Here is a 16,838-nt window from a genome sequence, read left to right on the forward strand (position 1 = left end):
CCCTGCCCTCATGGCAGGACCAAATACTGTCTAGACCATCCCTAATAGACATTTATCTAACCTACTCTTAAATATCTTCAGAGATGGAGATTCCACAACTTCCCTAGGCAATCTATTCCAGTGTTTAACTACCCTGACAGTTAGGAACTTTTTCCTAATGTCCAACCTAAATCTCCCTTGCTGCAGTTTAAGCCCATTGCTTCTTCTTCTATCATTGGAGGCTAAGGGAACAAGTTTTCTCCCTCCTCCTGATGACACCCGTTTAGATACCTGAAAACTGCTATCACGTCCCCTCTCAGTCTTCTCTTTTCCAAACTAAACAAACCCAATTCCTTCAGCCTTCCTTCATAGGTCATGTTTTCAAGACCTTTAATCATTCTTGTTGCTCTTCTCTGGACCCTCTCCAATTTCTCCACATCTTTCTTGAAATGCGGTGCCCAGAACTGGACACAATACTCCAGTTGAGGCCTAACCAGCGCAGAGTAAAGCGGAAGAATGACTTCTCATCTCTTGTTTACAACACACCTGTTAATGCATCCCAGAATCACGTTTGCTTTTTTTGCAACAGTATCACACTGTTGACTCATATTAAGCTTGTGGTCCACTATGACCCCTAGATCTCTTTCTGCCATACTCCTTCCTAGACAGTCTCCTCCCATTCTGTATGTGTGAAACTGATTGTTCCTTCCTAAGTGGAGCACTTTGCATTTATCTTTATTGAACTTCATCCTGTTTACCTCAGACCATTTCTCCAATTTGTCCAGATCGTTTTGAATTTTGACCCTGTCCTCCAAAGCAGTTGCAATCCCTCCCAGTTTGGTATCATCCACAAACTTAATAAGCGTACTTTCTATGCCAACATCTAAATCGTTGATGAAGTTATTGAACAGAGCTGGTCCCAAAACAGACCCCTGCAGAGCCCCACTTGTTATACCTTTCCAGCAGGATTGGGAGCCATTAACAACTACTCTCTGAGTACGGTTATCCAGCCAGTTATGCACCCACCTTATAATAGCCCCATCTAAAATGTACTTTCCTAGTTTATCTATAAGAATATCATGTGAGACCGTATCAAATGCCTTACTAAAGTCTAGGTATATCACATCCACCGCTTCTCCCTTATCCACAAGGCTCGTTATCCTATCAAAGAATGCTATCAGATTAGTTTGACACGAATTGTTCTTTACAAATCCATGCTGGCTATTCCCTACCACCTTACCACCTTCCAAGTGTTTGCAGATGATTTCTTTAATTGTCTGCTCCATTATCTTCCCTGGCACAGAAGTTAAACTAACTGGTCTGTAGTTTCCTGGGTTGTTTTTATTTCCCTTTTTATAGATGGGCACTATATTTGCCCCCTTCCAGTCTTCTGGAATCTCCCCCGTCTCCCATGATTTCCCAAAGATAATAGCTAGAGGCTCAGATATCTCTTCTATTAACTCCTTGAGTATTCTAGGATGCATTTCATCAGGCCCTGGTGACTTGCAGGCATCTAACTTTTCTAAGTGATTTTTTACTTGCTCTTTTTTTATTTTATCTTCTAAACCTACACTCTTCCCGTAAGCATTCACTATATTAGACATTCCTTCAGACTTCTCAGTGAAGACCGAAACAAAGAAGTCATTAAGCATCTCTGCCATTTCCAAGTCTCCCGTTACTGTTTCTCCCTCCTCACTGAGCAGTGGGCCTACCCTGTCCTTGGTCCTCCTCTTGCTTCTAATGTATTGATAAAAAGTCTTCTTGTTTCCCTTTATTCCCATAGCTAGTTTGAGTTCATTTTGTGCCTTTGCCTTTCTAATCTTGCCTCTGCATTCCTGTGTTATTTGCCTATATTTGTCCTTTGTAATCTGACCTAGTTTCCATTTTTTATATGACGCCTTTTTGTTTTGTAGGTCACGCAAGATCTCGTGGTTAAGCCAAGGTGGTCTTTTGCCACATTTTCTATCTTTCCTAACCATCGGAATAGCTTGCTTTTGGGCCCTTAATAGCGTCCCTTTGAAAAACTGCCAACTCTCCTCAGTTGTTTTTCCCCTCAGTCTTGATTCCCATGGGACCTTACCTATCAGCTCCCTGAGCTTACCAAAATCCGCCTTCCTGAAATCCATTGTCTCTATTTTGCTGTACTCCCTTCTACCTTTCCTTAGAATTGCAAACTCTATGATTTCATGATCACTTTCACCCAAGCTTCCTTCTACTTTCAAATTCTCAACAAGTTCTTCCCTATTTGTTAAAATCAAGTTTAGAACAGCTTCCCCTCAGTAGCTTTTTCAACTTTCTGAAATAAAAAGTTGTCTGCAATGCAGTCCAGGAACTTATTGGATAGTTTGTGCCTCGCGGTGTTATTTTCCCAACATATATCTGGATAGTTGAAGTCCCCCATCACCACCAAATCTTGGGCTTTGGATGATTTTGTTAGTTGTTTGAAAAAAGCCTCTTCTACCTGATTAGGTGGCCTTTGGTAGACTCCCAGCACATCACCCGTGTTTTTTACCCCTTTTAGCCTAACCCAGAGACTCTCAACACTTCCATCTCCTATGTCCATCTCTACCTCAGTCCAAGTGTGTACATTTTTAATATATAAGGCAACACCTCCTCCCTTTTTCCCCTGTCTATCCTTCCTCAGCAAACTATATCCATCCACACCAACATTCCAGTCATGTGTATTATCCCACCAAGTTTCAGTAATGCCAACAATGTCATAGTTGTATTTATTTATTAGCACTTCCAGTTCTTCCTGCTTATTACCCATACTTCTTGCATTTGTATATAGGCATCTAAGATACTGGTTTGATCTTGCTTCCCAGCTTTGCCCTGACCCTCCTTTCTCTCTGCCATTATAGCCCGTGCTCCCTCCTGTTTCCAACCCATCTCCCAGGTCTTGTTCCCCACTTACCTGTGGGGTTTGCTCACCTGTCCGCGTCGAACCTAGTTTAAAGCCCTCCTTACTAGGTTAGCCTGTCTGTGCGCAAATAAGGCCTTTCCCCTCCTCGAAAGGTGAACACTATCTGTGCTTAGCAGTCCTTCCTCGAATAGCATCCTGTGGTCGAGGAAGCCAAAGCCCTCCTGGCGACACCATCTTCGCAGCCAGGCATTCACCTTCACAATGCATCTGTCTCTGCCCGGGCCCCTACCTTCGACAGGAAGAATCGACGAGAATACCACCTGCGCTCCAAACTCCTTAACCTGTACTCCAAGAGCCCTGTAGTCACTCTTGATCTGCTCAGTGTCACACCTCACAGTATCATTTGTGCCCACATGGATGAGTAGCATGGGGTAGTAGTCAGAAGGCCAGATAATCTTCGACAATGCCTCTGTAACATCTCGGATACGGGCCTCTGGCAGGCAGCATACCTCCCGGGATGAACGGTCAGGGCAACAGATGGGTGTCTCCGTCCCCCTCAGCAGAGAGTCTCCAACCACCACTACCCTACGTTTCTTATTATCAGTGGTGGCAGCAGACCTCCCAGCCTTACGGGTACGAGGCTTCGCCTCCTTAACTGTTGGGGGTGATTCCTTCTCTCCTGTATCAAGAAGAGCATAACGGTTATCTATTACCACAGCAGGAGGGTTCGCAGCAGGGGTGGAGCACTGCCTGCTGCCAGAAGTAACCAGCTGGCTGTGTCCACCCTGAGCCATCTTCTCCTCCACTGGTGTCTTATCTGTGGGATGGGAGTAGAGATTTGAGATGTCATGTTACACTTTTGACATGGACAGAATTCTGACCTCTCCAGGCTGAAATCACAGCCTCACCTTGCTCCTTTAGGATGAGGGGCCTACTTAATTCCCCCCTCTATCCCCCCCCCCCAAGTCAATAGCTCTGAGTTCCAGATGTGACTGATGGATTGTTCTGCTTCATCACTGAACCATTTTGCTGATGGTTTTGTGAGTATTGTGGCAACCTTTTGTCTACAAACACTGTTAGATTGACACCTACATTTCATTCTACCTTCACATTGTCCTCAGTGATCACAGTTATATATATAGCTCAGTGGTTAGAGCATTGGCCTGCTAAACCCAGGATTGTGAATTCAATCCTTGAGGAGACCATTTGGGGATTTAGTTGGGGATTGGCCCTGCTTTGAGGAGGGGGTTGGACTAGATAACCTCCTGAGGTCCCTTCCAATTCTATGACACTTCTATATACTAATGAAGCAACAAGTGAGGAAACTGAATGATAGCAGTGGAAAACTTGCTCTCAATCAGATCAGTTACATTTTAGAGAATTTTTACTTTTCTTTGCTGTGCTGACAGAGGCAAATAGGTAATTCCTTTCCTTTACTACAGATCAACAGTGTCTCATACAGGGGAACTGTTCAGAGTGGAAGACAGTCTGGTAAATTCTGCTTGTCTCAGTTGGGTTAGAGTTGATTTTTTATAATCCATATGCTTTTCTGAAAAGATCCATCAGATTTGGGCTGACTGGGCCCAGCGCAGTGAAGGTGTTACTGAGTTCCTCTTATTTAGTGAAGTCTTAGATGTACTGAGAGAGTTGTATCCATTGCCTGTATGCTGAACTCTTGTCCCCAAGGCTGACTGAAGAAATGCACGGATTTTAGGCCTGTTACTGAGGGAGATTATTCACACCTCCTACTCAGGGAACCAGAGAGTGACATTAACGCACAATCAGGGGCAGCTCCAGGCACCAGCACACCAAGCACGTGCTTGTAGTGGCAAGCCACGGGGGGCACTCTGCCGGTCGCCGCGAGGGCGGCAGGTAGTTTGCTTTCGGTGGCATGCCTGCGGAGGTTCCGCTGGTCCCGCGGCTTCAGCGGACCTCCCGCAGGCTGCTGCCGAATCCGCGGGACTGGGGACCGCCCACATGCAAGCCACCGAAGGCAGCCTGCCTGCCGTGCTTGGGGCGGCAAAATACCTAGAGCCGCCCCTGCACGCAGTTACTAATCAATCTCAGCTTCTCACTTTTAGGGAGGATTATTGAGAATAGATGAAGTTGAAGCAACTTCAGTGTCTTCAGAACCTTATGATCCCTACTACCTATCTGTTTTTAGACTTGTGTTTAGTACAGACACAGTGTTATCTTTAGCTGACTCTCTCTTCTTGGCAGTAGACAAAGACAAAAATAAGGGATCCTTGTGTAATAACCTTAGGTCCCAGATTTGGACCTTAGCGTCCAAAATATGGGGGTTAGCATGAAAACCTCCAAGCTTAGTTACCAGCTTGGACCTGGTACCTGCTGCCACCACCCAAAAAATTAGAGTGTTTTGGGGCACTCTGGTCCCCCTGAAAAACCTTCCCTGGGGACCCCAAGACCCAAATCCCTTGAGTCTCACAACAAAGGGAAATAATCCTTTTTCCCTTCCCCCCTCCAGGTGCTCCTGGAGAGATACACAGACACAAGCTCTGTGAATCCAAACAGAGTGAATCTCCCTCTCTGTTCCCAATCCTGGAAACAAAAAGTACTTTCCTCTTCACCCAGAGGGAATGCAAAATCAGGCTAGCCACTTCAACACACACAGATCTCCCCTGATTTCTTCCTCCCACCAATTCCCTGGTGAGTACAGACTCAATTTCCCTGCAGTAAAGAAAAACTCCAACAGGTCTTAAAAGAAAGCTTTATATAAAAAAAAGAAAGAAAAAATACAAATAGTCTCTCTGTATTAAGATGACACAATACAGGGCAATTTCTTAAAAGAATATTGAATAAACAGCCTTATTCAAAAAGAATACAAATCAAAGCACTCCAGCACTTATATTCATGCAAATACCAAAGAAAAGAAAACCATAGAACTTACTATCTGATCTCTTTGTCCTTACACTTAGAAACAGAAGACTAGAAAGTAGAACTACTTCTCCAAAGCTCAGAGCAAGCAGGCAGCCAGAAAACAAAGACAAAAACACTCAGTTCCCTCCACCCAAAGTTGAAAAAATCCGGTTTCCTGATTGGTCCTCTGGTCAGGTGCTTCAGGTGAAAGAGACATTAACCCTTAGCTATCTGTTTATGACACGCCCCCCAAATTGCAGACAGTGGGGAAGCTCACTGGCGGCGATTTCCTTCTAGAACTTGAAAATAAACAGATTAATACAACACATACACCTTTACATATACTCCTAAGTATATAACTAACAGACTTCTACATTTTAAGAACACTTTTTAACTACTGAATTATGGGAAACTTTCACGGGAGAGTGCATCAGCAACTTTATTAGAAGCTCCTGTGATGTGTTGAATTTCAAAATCAAAATTTTGGAGAGCTAAACTCCAACGAAGAAGTTTCTTGTTGTTCCCCTTGGCAGTATGAAGCCACTTTAGTGCAGCATGGTCAGTTTGTAGTTGGAACCGCCGTCCCCAAACATATGGGCGTAGCTTTTCCAGGGCGTACACAATGGCATAGCATTTCTTTTTACTGACTGACCAGTGACTTTCCCTCTCAGACAGTTTCTTACTGAGAAACACGACAGGATGGAAGTTGTGATCTGTTGCTTCCTGCATGAGCACTGCTCCTATACCACGCTCAGATGCATTTGTGGTTACTAGGAATGGCTTGTCAAAGTCCGGGGCCCTGAGCACAGGGTCAGACATGAGCGTTGCCTTAAGTTGGGTAAAGGCCTTTTGACACTCATCAGTCCACTTAACTGCATTTGGCTGGGTCTTTTTGGTCAGGTCGGTCAGTGGGGCAGCGATTTGGCTGTAGTGGGGTACAAATCGCCTGTAGTATCCGGCCAAGCCTAAGAAGGATTGGACCTGCTTCTTGGACCGTGGGACAGGCCACTTTTGGATAGCATCCACCTTGGCCTGTAGGGGGTTTATGGTTCCTCGACCCACCTGGTGCCCCAGGTAAGTTACTCTGTTTTGGCCTATTTGACACTTTTTGGCCTTAACAGTTAGTCCTGCCTGCCTGATGCGCTCAAAGACCTTTTCCAGGTGTAGTAGGTGTTCGGGCCAGGAGTCTGAAAAAATGGCCACATCATCGAGGTAGGCAACTGCAAAGTCTGCCAGTTCAGCTAGTAGACCATCTACCAGCCTCTGGAAGGTGGCGGGTGCATTTCGAAGGCCGAAAGGAAGGACATTGAATTCATACACCCCCGCATGGGTGACGAATGCTGACCTCTCCTTGGCAGGTTCATCTAGCGGTACTTGCCAGTACCCCTTGGTTAAGTCTATTGTAGAGATGAACTGGGCACGTCCCAACTTTTTCAATAGCTCATCGGTACGTGGCATTGGATAGTTGTCCGGACGAGTTACAGCATTTAGCTTACGGTAGTCCACGCAAAAGCGTATTTCCCCATCTGGTTTGGGTACCAGAACCACTGGAGATGCCCATGCACTGGAAGATGGGCGGATTATACCCATCTGTAGCATGTTCTGGATCTCCCGTTCTATAGCAGCTTGGGCATGAGGAGACACTCGGTAGGGTGGGGTTCTGATTGGGTGAGCATTACCTGTATCAATGGAGTGGTATGCCCGTTCAGTCCGTCCTGGGGTGGCTGAGAACAATGGGGCGAAGCTAGTGCACAGCTCCTTGATTTGTTGCCGCTGCAGACGTTCCAGGGTGGTTGAGAGGTTCACCTCTTCCACGCCACCGTCTTTTTTCCCGTCGTAGTAGACACCGTCAGGCCACTCAGCATCATCTCCCTGGACTGTAAACTGACAAACCTGTAAGTCTCTGGAATAGAAAGGCTTGAGAGAATTAACATGGTACACTTTAGGCTTTAGTGAGGAATTGGGAAATGCTATGAGGTAGTTTACAGCTCCCAGGCGCTCTTGGACCGTGAATGGCCCTTCCCATGATGCTTCCATCTTATGGGCCTGTTGCGCCTTTAAGACCATAACCTGGTCTCCTACCTTGAAGGAACGTTCTCTGGCATGTCTGTTATACCAGGCCTTTTGCTCTTTTTCTCTTTCTAGCTAATGTTCAATGAAGGGAAACCAGAAAAACCACTTTATTTGCATGCCTATAAGTGCTGGTACTTGACTCCTAATGGGAGGGCTATTGTGTGACAAAAGACTGTTAATAGTCCTTAACGACTTCTGCTTAACATGCAAGCCACAAACTGCCAGAGAGAGCAGAAAAAAAAAATTTCTCTCTGGTTCCCTTTTAAAACCAAACTGTTTCTCTCTGCTAAAAAGCCCTTAGCAGAGAAACGAAAAATATAATATTTCTACTGGCTTCTGGATTCTGTCTATATCCCACCACTGCCACCATGTAATAACCTTAGGTCCCAGATTTGGACCTTAGCGTCCAAAATATGGGGGTTAGCATGAAAACCTCCAAGCTTAGTTACCAGCTTGGACCTGGTACCTGCTGCCACCACCCAAAAAATTAGAGTGTTTTGGGGCACTCTGGTCCCCCTGAAAAACCTTCCCTGGGGACCCCAAGACCCAAATCCCTTGAGTCTCACAACAAAGGGAAATAATCCTTTTTCCCTTCCCCCCTCCAGGTGCTCCTGGAGAGATACACAGACACAAGCTCTGTGAATCCAAACAGAGTGAATCTCCCTCTCTGTTCCCAATCCTGGAAACAAAAAGTACTTTCCTCTTCACCCAGAGGGAATGCAAAATCAGGCTAGCCACTTCAACACACACAGATCTCCCCTGATTTCTTCCTCCCACCAATTCCCTGGTGAGTACAGACTCAATTTCCCTGCAGTAAAGAAAAACTCCAACAGGTCTTAAAAGAAAGCTTTATATAAAAAAAAGAAAGAAAAAATACAAATAGTCTCTCTGTATTAAGATGACACAATACAGGGCAATTTCTTAAAAGAATATTGAATAAACAGCCTTATTCAAAAAGAATACAAATCAAAGCACTCCAGCACTTATATTCATGCAAATACCAAAGAAAAGAAAACCATAGAACTTACTATCTGATCTCTTTGTCCTTACACTTAGAAACAGAAGACTAGAAAGTAGAACTACTTCTCCAAAGCTCAGAGCAAGCAGGCAGCCAGAAAACAAAGACAAAAACACTCAGTTCCCTCCACCCAAAGTTGAAAAAATCCGGTTTCCTGATTGGTCCTCTGGTCAGGTGCTTCAGGTGAAAGAGACATTAACCCTTAGCTATCTGTTTATGACACCTTGTTAATTTTTATTCGAACTGTAGCAATTAACCACCTGTGAGATTGTGTTGACTTGTTTGAGAAATTGGTAACGGGGAAAGGGAAGGACCTTCAGTGGGGTTCATTTTTCCCTTTCTCAGAGATGGCCAAAGGATTGTAAAGAGTACTTTTCTTCCCCAGGAGATTTCACATGCAGATTCCATATGGTTCCTGCTTGTCATTCTTACCTTTGATTGACTCTTACTGTTTCATCATTTTTTAGCAGGAAGCAGAGGTTTAATTAAGTCTTATTTTGAAGAGGTTATTTCTTTGCTTAATGGTGTAAGGTGCCCATACGCTGGTATGATGTATGTTTACCTGCCACAGTGAGAGAAGCCTTAAAAACAAGTGAGCAGATGACAGAAGAGATGAAGATGATAAATTATAAATATACATACCAAAATTAAAAGAAAAGATAAAATAAATATTAGAATTAGAAAACACTGAATTTTGTAGTGTTCCCTAAGCAGTTTATTTAAGGCATTCATCAATCAGACTTAGTACTACGACATTCATGAAAAATAAAGATCCCTTTGACAAAATAGCCTAATGGATTTTTAGTGCATAAAATAAACAGTCAAAGATACATCAACAACCATGGGGACACTGTTTCCTGAACTTGGTGATAGAGACCATTGATGAGGAAAGTGCTGCAAATGGATACACTGCTAAATCTCATACCCATACACTGCTTCATTCTGTGAAACATTTATCCCTGTCTTTGCAAATCTTTTTAGAATGGAAATAATTTTTGTGACCTCGCTGTGCTAGGTGGTGCACAAACGCATTGAAGGGCATGGTCCCGACTCTGAAGAGCTTACAGATTCCTTTCCTAAATTCTTTTCTTTTGATAAGTAGGAAGGAAATTCAAGGTGGCTGCTTCTCTGGTTTGACTCTGTACTTCCTGAATCATTAAGTGACTTCTAGTTCTGGAAGTTAGAAATCTTTTTGAGTATACTCAATAGCTACGTGGATAGTTAAAATTCCCTCTGAGAATAGAATTCTTCTGCTTAGATAGCTTTGATATTTGATTCAGGATTTTTTTTTCGTTCTTGTTCTCTTTTCCTTCTGCTCTATAGCAGATGCCCACAGTTGTCTCCTTTGTTGGGGGAACTCAGGTAAGTTTCTTTTAATCAGAAGTTTTGGAACAATGGACTTGCCCTGGACTAACAGTAATGGTACCATTTTCTTTTACTCCATCAGACTGCTTCTGCTTCGGTATTAGAGCATCCTTCCTAAGACAGCTTTGTTATTACTTCCGTTAGTACTGTGTGCATGATTAGAGCACACTACTGATTTCACGAACAAATGGCTTTTCTAGCTTGGTTACATAAGGAACTGGAGTGCCACCTCAAGAATGTTCACGTTTTTTGGAATATGTTCAGTGAAATGTCTAAATGACCCCAAGAAAAGAGCTGGACCAGGAAGGCTCTAGTGTGTGTGGTAAAGAAGACAGAATTCTGCAAGCAGAAATCTTTTAGCCACATGTTCATATTTAGACATTTTTTCCCTATATCTTTATCACTGTGAGTGGGATTTTAGGTGGAAAAGTGAGGACAGTGGTATTTATAGAACTGGAAAGAACCTATGGATGCCTCTTAATGAAGCTGAGAGCAGATTGAGAATGCTGAGTTACGTCTTTTATTATGAAAGAAGTTGCCTAACAGCAGCATTATAATAAAAACATTGACTTTGACACCACATACCAACACTACATATATTTAAACCTTCAGAAGGTGAAAATAATTATACCCCTAATAAATGCAGTTGGTTACTGTGAGTTGCATTAATTTAAATAAATTCTGCAAAAAATGCCTGTACCTCATAATATATAATGTATATTGCCATTTTTACAGACAGCGACAGAGAACATTTATGTGTGCTCTTGCTCTTTTGTGGATTTTGGGTATGGATGTACTGTACACTCGCCCAGCAGGTTGGAAGTGCACTGGGAGCTGATCATTGTTGCCTTAGTGCATATTTTGCTGAGGCTCATTTTGTTATGCTCCTTGCTTTACAACTGTCTTCACAATTCAATAACACATACATCCCACTTACTTCAAATAAATAGTATTTATACAGCAGCAGGGGTATACATTGCACTTTATGTAAAGACAGTTTATACGAAGACAGGTTGTGTCCCAAAGAGTGCATAATATAAGCATCAAGATGCATTGACAAAAACTGGGGAAGTGAGTTGTGACCCAAAAATGTTTGGGTTGTTTAGGTGAGGGGTTTTCTTGTTAGGACCCATGAAAGGAGAATTAATGGAGGAACCCTAGATCTTCCCACCTCTCAGAGTTCCTCATCTTCACCAGATGAGACTGTCTCTCCAGAGTCCTTGTCTTGCGTCTGCCTCCCAGAGTACTTTAGAGTTTTTTCAGGACTTCATGAAGTGGTGGGCAGTTCTGTAGGGGCACATGTGGAACTTGTGCAAGAGAATCCATGCACTTTCCTAATAATAGGCTCCTGCCCCAGGAAGTGTTGTGCACAAATGATATCAAGTCCCTCAATAAGATCTTGACTCTTTCTTTACCCATCTAGTTCCTGATTCTTTCGTGGTTTAATGAGAGGTCCTATCAACCCCATCTTAAGGCCACTCCCAAAGATAAGACATTTAAGAGACTGATTTATACAACCAAACGGTTTATTCTACTGCCACTCTTCAAATGAGAGTTGCTAATTATTAGGTTCTTTTGTCAAAATATAACTTTATTAATTTATCTGCCATTTCTAAATTTGCTGACAAATTGTCAGAGGAGTATAAAGAACAGTTTTTAGTTTTGATTTCAGAGGGATATCTTATAGCTCATGCATACCTCAAGGCAGCAATAGATGCTGCTGATATGGCTTTGCATTCTGTGGTCACTGCAATCTCCATGCAGCATTATTCTTCACTGCAGGCTTCTGGCATTCCAAGGGAGCTGCAGAACACCATAAAAGTCTTACCTTTTGAGGGTTCTAAACTGTATTCTGCTAAAACAGATGACACTGTGCGCACGTTGAAACACACTCGTGCAATAGTTCATTCATTAGGAGTTTATACTTTGGTTACCAAGAGGAAACAGTTTAGTCCATAATCTTACTCCAGACCCTCTTTCCCACAGAGGTCATTCACAGTATGCCTCTAAGAGAAAGTCAAGACCCCGATGTCTCCAGCCATCTTCGGCAGCAGGAGTCCCTTCTCACCAGACAGCTGCAAATTCCAAGCAATCTTTTTGACTTCTTGGTCAAGGACAGCATACCAACTATATCTCCTCGCTTTGGATGATGTCTGTTCCTCTTTCACTGTGCTTGGGAAAGCATCACATGAGACAACTGGGTGCTCAGCCCATCAAAGGAAGGTTATGTTATCCAATGAACTTCCTCCCTTTTCCGAGTCCACCCTCCCTGTCCTTTCAGGGATGCTTCTCACAAGACTATTACTTCAGGAACTATATCTCTAGAATTGGAAGTGATGAAAGAAGGTCCTTACTAACACAGAAGAAATAGCTTCTATTCCCATTACTTTCTGCTCCTAAACAATCTGGTGGCCTTGCCCCATTGTACATCTAAGAAAGCAAGTTCAGGATGGTCTGCTTGCTTCTATTATCCCTTTCCTGGAGATTGGGAATTTGTATGGTACCCTCAGTTTACAGGACTCATACTTCCATGTAGCAATACATCCTTGCCATAGGAAGTACCTTTGATTCATAGCAGGTACCAACTATTACCAGTACACAGTGCTTCTCTTCAGACTGTCATCAGCCTCAAGGGTCTGCACCTAGTACATGGCAGCAATAGCATCCCACCTCTGCCATTTGAGCATTCAAATTTTCTTTACCCAAATGGTCGGCTAGTACATGGAGCATCAAGAGACCAGGCCCAAACGGTATCCTAGTCATCAAACAGCTATTTTCCCATCTGCACCTGAAACTAAATTTGGACAAATCATAGTTACAACCAACACAACTCATAGGAGCAGACCTCGATGGCGTGACCACTATGGCTTACCTTTCAGGGAAGGTTTCAGTTTGTAGCCTTTCTCTCAGAAAGTCTCAAATCCAACTCAGTGACATCAGTGCATGCCTGCCTTCAGCTCCAGGCCACGTGGCCTCATGCACGTACATAACTGCATGCCAGATTTCACCTTCACTGTCTACAGACGTGGCTCCATGTGGTATATCATCCTTTTAGACACCCCTTGGACATGCAGCTTTGTGTACCTGCATGAGTGTTTCAGTCTCTCAGCTGGTGCTAGAGACCTGAACAATGTGCACAAAGAAGTGCCATTTTTGTCCCCAGAACCAGCTATGATTCTGGAAAGTTGTCTATCAAAGTTTGGGGAGCCCATCCCAGTCAACTACAGACAAAACCTCTTTGGTCATCTCAGGAAGTTTCACCTCCATATAAACGTATTAGAGCTCCAAGCTATTCTTCGGGTCTGCAAAATGTTTGTCCAGCATCAGGAACTAGGTGGTACAAGTTCTTACATAGAACACCACTGTCTTGTTCTATCTGAACAAGCAGGGAGGTGTAAAATAGCCTCTACTGTACCAAGAAGCTATTCTTTTATGGAATTTATGCATTTGTCTCAATGTTTCCCTGAAGGCTTTTCATGAGTGATCAGTCAGGAAGGATGTTCTGCTTCAGATCTTCCACCACTGGGGGTACCAAGCAATAGGCTTGTTTGCAACCAACCTCAATAACAAGTGCATAATATTTTGCTCTGGGGCAGGCCACAGTCTGGGTTCCATCACAGATGCCTTTCTTCTTCCATGGTCCATTCATCTCCTATGTCTGGTTGAGTTCCTCTTTTTCTGAAGGTACTCAGGAAGCTGAAAAGAGACAAACCAATATTAATTCTGATTGCATCGGTATGGCCAAGAAAATATTGGTTCATGGACCTAGATCAGCTTTCTGTCTGGTTGCCTATAACTTTACCACTGATGGAGTATCTTCTGTCTAAGAACCACGGCAAAATTCTACATCCCAACCTCCATTGTCTCCACCTTACAGCATAGATCATTTCTGGTTGAATTCCGATGAAAAATTGTGCTCCTGAGGGGTTCAGACATATTGATGAATAGCAGAAAATAATCCATTAGACTAAGAGTAACATACTCCACAAAATGGAAGAAATTTTTGATTGGGGTGCAATTTCAACAACCACACCCTAAATTTATGCCTAAAGCATAACCGTTGCCTGAAGCAAACTATTCATTTGCCAGTGTTTTTTTTTCCCCCCAAAGCTCCACTCTTCTAAAGCTGAAGAAATACTTCATGTTCTTGGAGCAATGCTCCGATAGCTGATATCTGCAAGGAAGTGACATGGTCACCTGTACATACTTGTTCTGCTTACTATACCATCAGTCAGGCCTCTTATAATGATGCAACTTTGGCAAGTTGGTGTTACAGTCTCTGTTCAGATTATTCAAAGTCCCTCCACCTGCAAGGGAACTGCTGGTGAGTCACCTGCTGTGGAATATATATATGCACAATCACTCAGAGTTTCAGAAAAAAGTTTCTTACGCATACAGTAAGTGTGGTTCTTCAACATACATTTTACATTGCACATACATGTATTCCACGACTCTCCCAGCTTCCCTGTTACATTGAACATTACATGTGGCAGAGCGAAGGAACAATGAGGGAAGTGGTGACCACACCTCTTTTATGCCCTTGCCTGAGAGCATGAGAAGAGCAGGAGCACATGTGTCTCCTAGTTGTACTGCAGGCAGAAATCTGACTCAAGTGCATTGGGCGCACAAACACCTGCTGTGGAATGTATTTGTGCACAACATATTGAAGAACAACAGTTACCGTGCAGATAAATAACCATGTTTTACCTTCATTTTAACCTGACACATGAACTCTTTAAGGCAATCTGAACACAACACCCCTACCTACGTAGGGACTGCTGTTACTTAGGTATTTGAATTAGTTGTACCTTTGCCCTAATGTTGTTACACAGAATAATAGTTTTGTTTTCACGTTTATCTGTATTTACTGCTGTTTTTTAATCATTAACATGGATTACGTTATTTCTATTTTAGTCCTCCTCGACCTCTGACCAACATGAACGACACCATGGTTACCCATATGTCCTCCGGAGCACCCTCCCCAACAAAAAGGTAGCTATACCTTACTACATTTACTGTTTACATCTTTGCAAGAGGTATAAATAGAATGAATTTTGCGTCACTGTTAGTGTTCTCACTTGTTTCAAATGCTTCTGCAGCTGCTCTGAGTGTGTCTGAGGTTCATAAAAAAAGGCTTGATTGCCACTGCTGCTTTTTGATCTCTTTAAAGAGCTATTTTCTTGTATTGAATAATTTTTACTACAGAAATATGACTGAACTAGCTGATGCTAAAGTTTTATGGAGGGTATTTCCTCCAAAACCGTTCAGAAAGACCGGTCTTGCTGTTTTATTGCCTTTGTTAATGCCTGTTCTTCACAAAAAGTAGAAACCAATTGCGTAGTTTCTTTTGAGATTCCTGAAGCTTGATCTACATGGAGTGGTTAGTTCATATTGTGTGACGCACAGTGGTTAGTGCGCAATATGTAAGCTCTACTAATGGTGTGCACACAAGACAGCTGTGCACTACTGAGCAGATGATGTGGCTGTAGCAGCAGCTCCTCCAGCAGCAGCAGAGGAAGAGGACAAGGAAGATGAGGAGGACACTGAGCAACTCCTGTTTCACAAGCTCTTCTTGGAGCAGCTTCACAGCACTGTTTTTGGGCTTGGGAAATCAGCATCAGTTGATGAGAGAAGATAGTTCTGCAGACCTGGAATGATCAGCAGAATTTGGTGGCAGAATTTCAGGATGATTGTGATGGGGCATCTGCCCCACACTGGCCTATAAAGGGTTATTAGAGCCCAAGGGAGGCTGCACAAAAGGAGTGAGGAGCAGCCAATTAAGGCCGGGTTGGCCCATACAAGAAGAACTGCAGAGCAGAGCTGCTTCAGTCACGCCCTGAACCTTGAAGAGGGAGGAGGACCGGCTGCCTTGCAGCCTGAAGGCAGCAAGCACCCTGGACAAAGCAGTGCTACAGGCAGAGACTGGGGAAGCTAAAGACAGTCCCTGGTGGGCTGCAGGGATCTGCAGGCTGAGCCCTGAAGCAAGGGCAATGAGGGTGCTGAGGCCACAGGGAAATGGGCCAGGGAGAACTACTGAGGAGTCAGAGGGGATGCAGCAAGTGGAGCCATCTACAGAATCCCTGGGCCAGGACCTGGAGTAGTAGGTGGGTCCGAGTTTCTCCCATCCCACCTTGCCACTGAGGAAGTGGCCAATTGGCTGCAGTAGCCACTGAGGGAAGTGGCTGGACAGCGAACTGCGATACAATCCCCTGGAAGTGGAGGAGCACAGAGTGCAGTGCAACTGGAGGGCTGTGTCCTGAAGAGGACGCTGCAGTCCTTGTAGTGACGTGGGTCTTGGAGCAGAATTGACAACAGCTGGACATCACCAGAAGAGGGTGCACTGGTGAACAGAGCTAATCCCCAGGACAGCCAGCAGGAGGCGCCACAGTGGTGGGTGAACCCCATCACAATGGTGAAGACAACATTTTTGAGATCAGCGCTGAACTAGCCCTGGAGCCGCCGCAGCACCAGGCCAGCATGCAGTGTCCCATGCCCATTGAGAAGCGTGTCACCATTACCAACTGGAAGCCAACCACCCCCAAATGTTACCTGTCTATAGCCAATCTGGCATTGGGAGATCACTGGTGGGTCCATTGTGAGGCAGGTGTATGATGTCATGCATAAGGTACCATTGTATTAGCTTTTAAAGCTTGGTGATGCTCA

At 43.9% G+C, this 16,838-nt stretch overlaps 1 protein-coding gene across 15 annotated transcripts in view; it reads left to right on the forward strand.

The window, feature by feature from the left end:
- The window catches only part of DTNB (dystrobrevin beta), a 382,151-nt gene that overhangs the window by 210,834 nt on the left and 154,479 nt on the right, over window positions 1–16,838 (forward strand). For 14 of the 15 annotated variants that reach the window (XR_007773779.1, XR_007773778.1, XR_007773777.1 and 11 more), the window contains one exon: window positions 15,090–15,167. The exons of the other annotated variant lie outside the window; for it this stretch is intronic. Coding sequence is in view for 11 of the 14 variants with exons in the window: in XM_050948808.1 (XP_050804765.1) it covers window positions 15,090–15,167 (78 nt within the window). In the remaining 3 variants the exon portion in view is untranslated. The remainder of the gene's footprint in view (window positions 1–15,089; window positions 15,168–16,838) is intronic. 15 annotated transcript variants of the gene reach the window in all.

Source organism: Gopherus flavomarginatus, chromosome 4 (assembly GCF_025201925.1).
Source record: "Gopherus flavomarginatus isolate rGopFla2 chromosome 4, rGopFla2.mat.asm, whole genome shotgun sequence".
In the NCBI taxonomy this organism is placed as follows: Eukaryota; Metazoa; Chordata; order Testudines; family Testudinidae; genus Gopherus; species Gopherus flavomarginatus.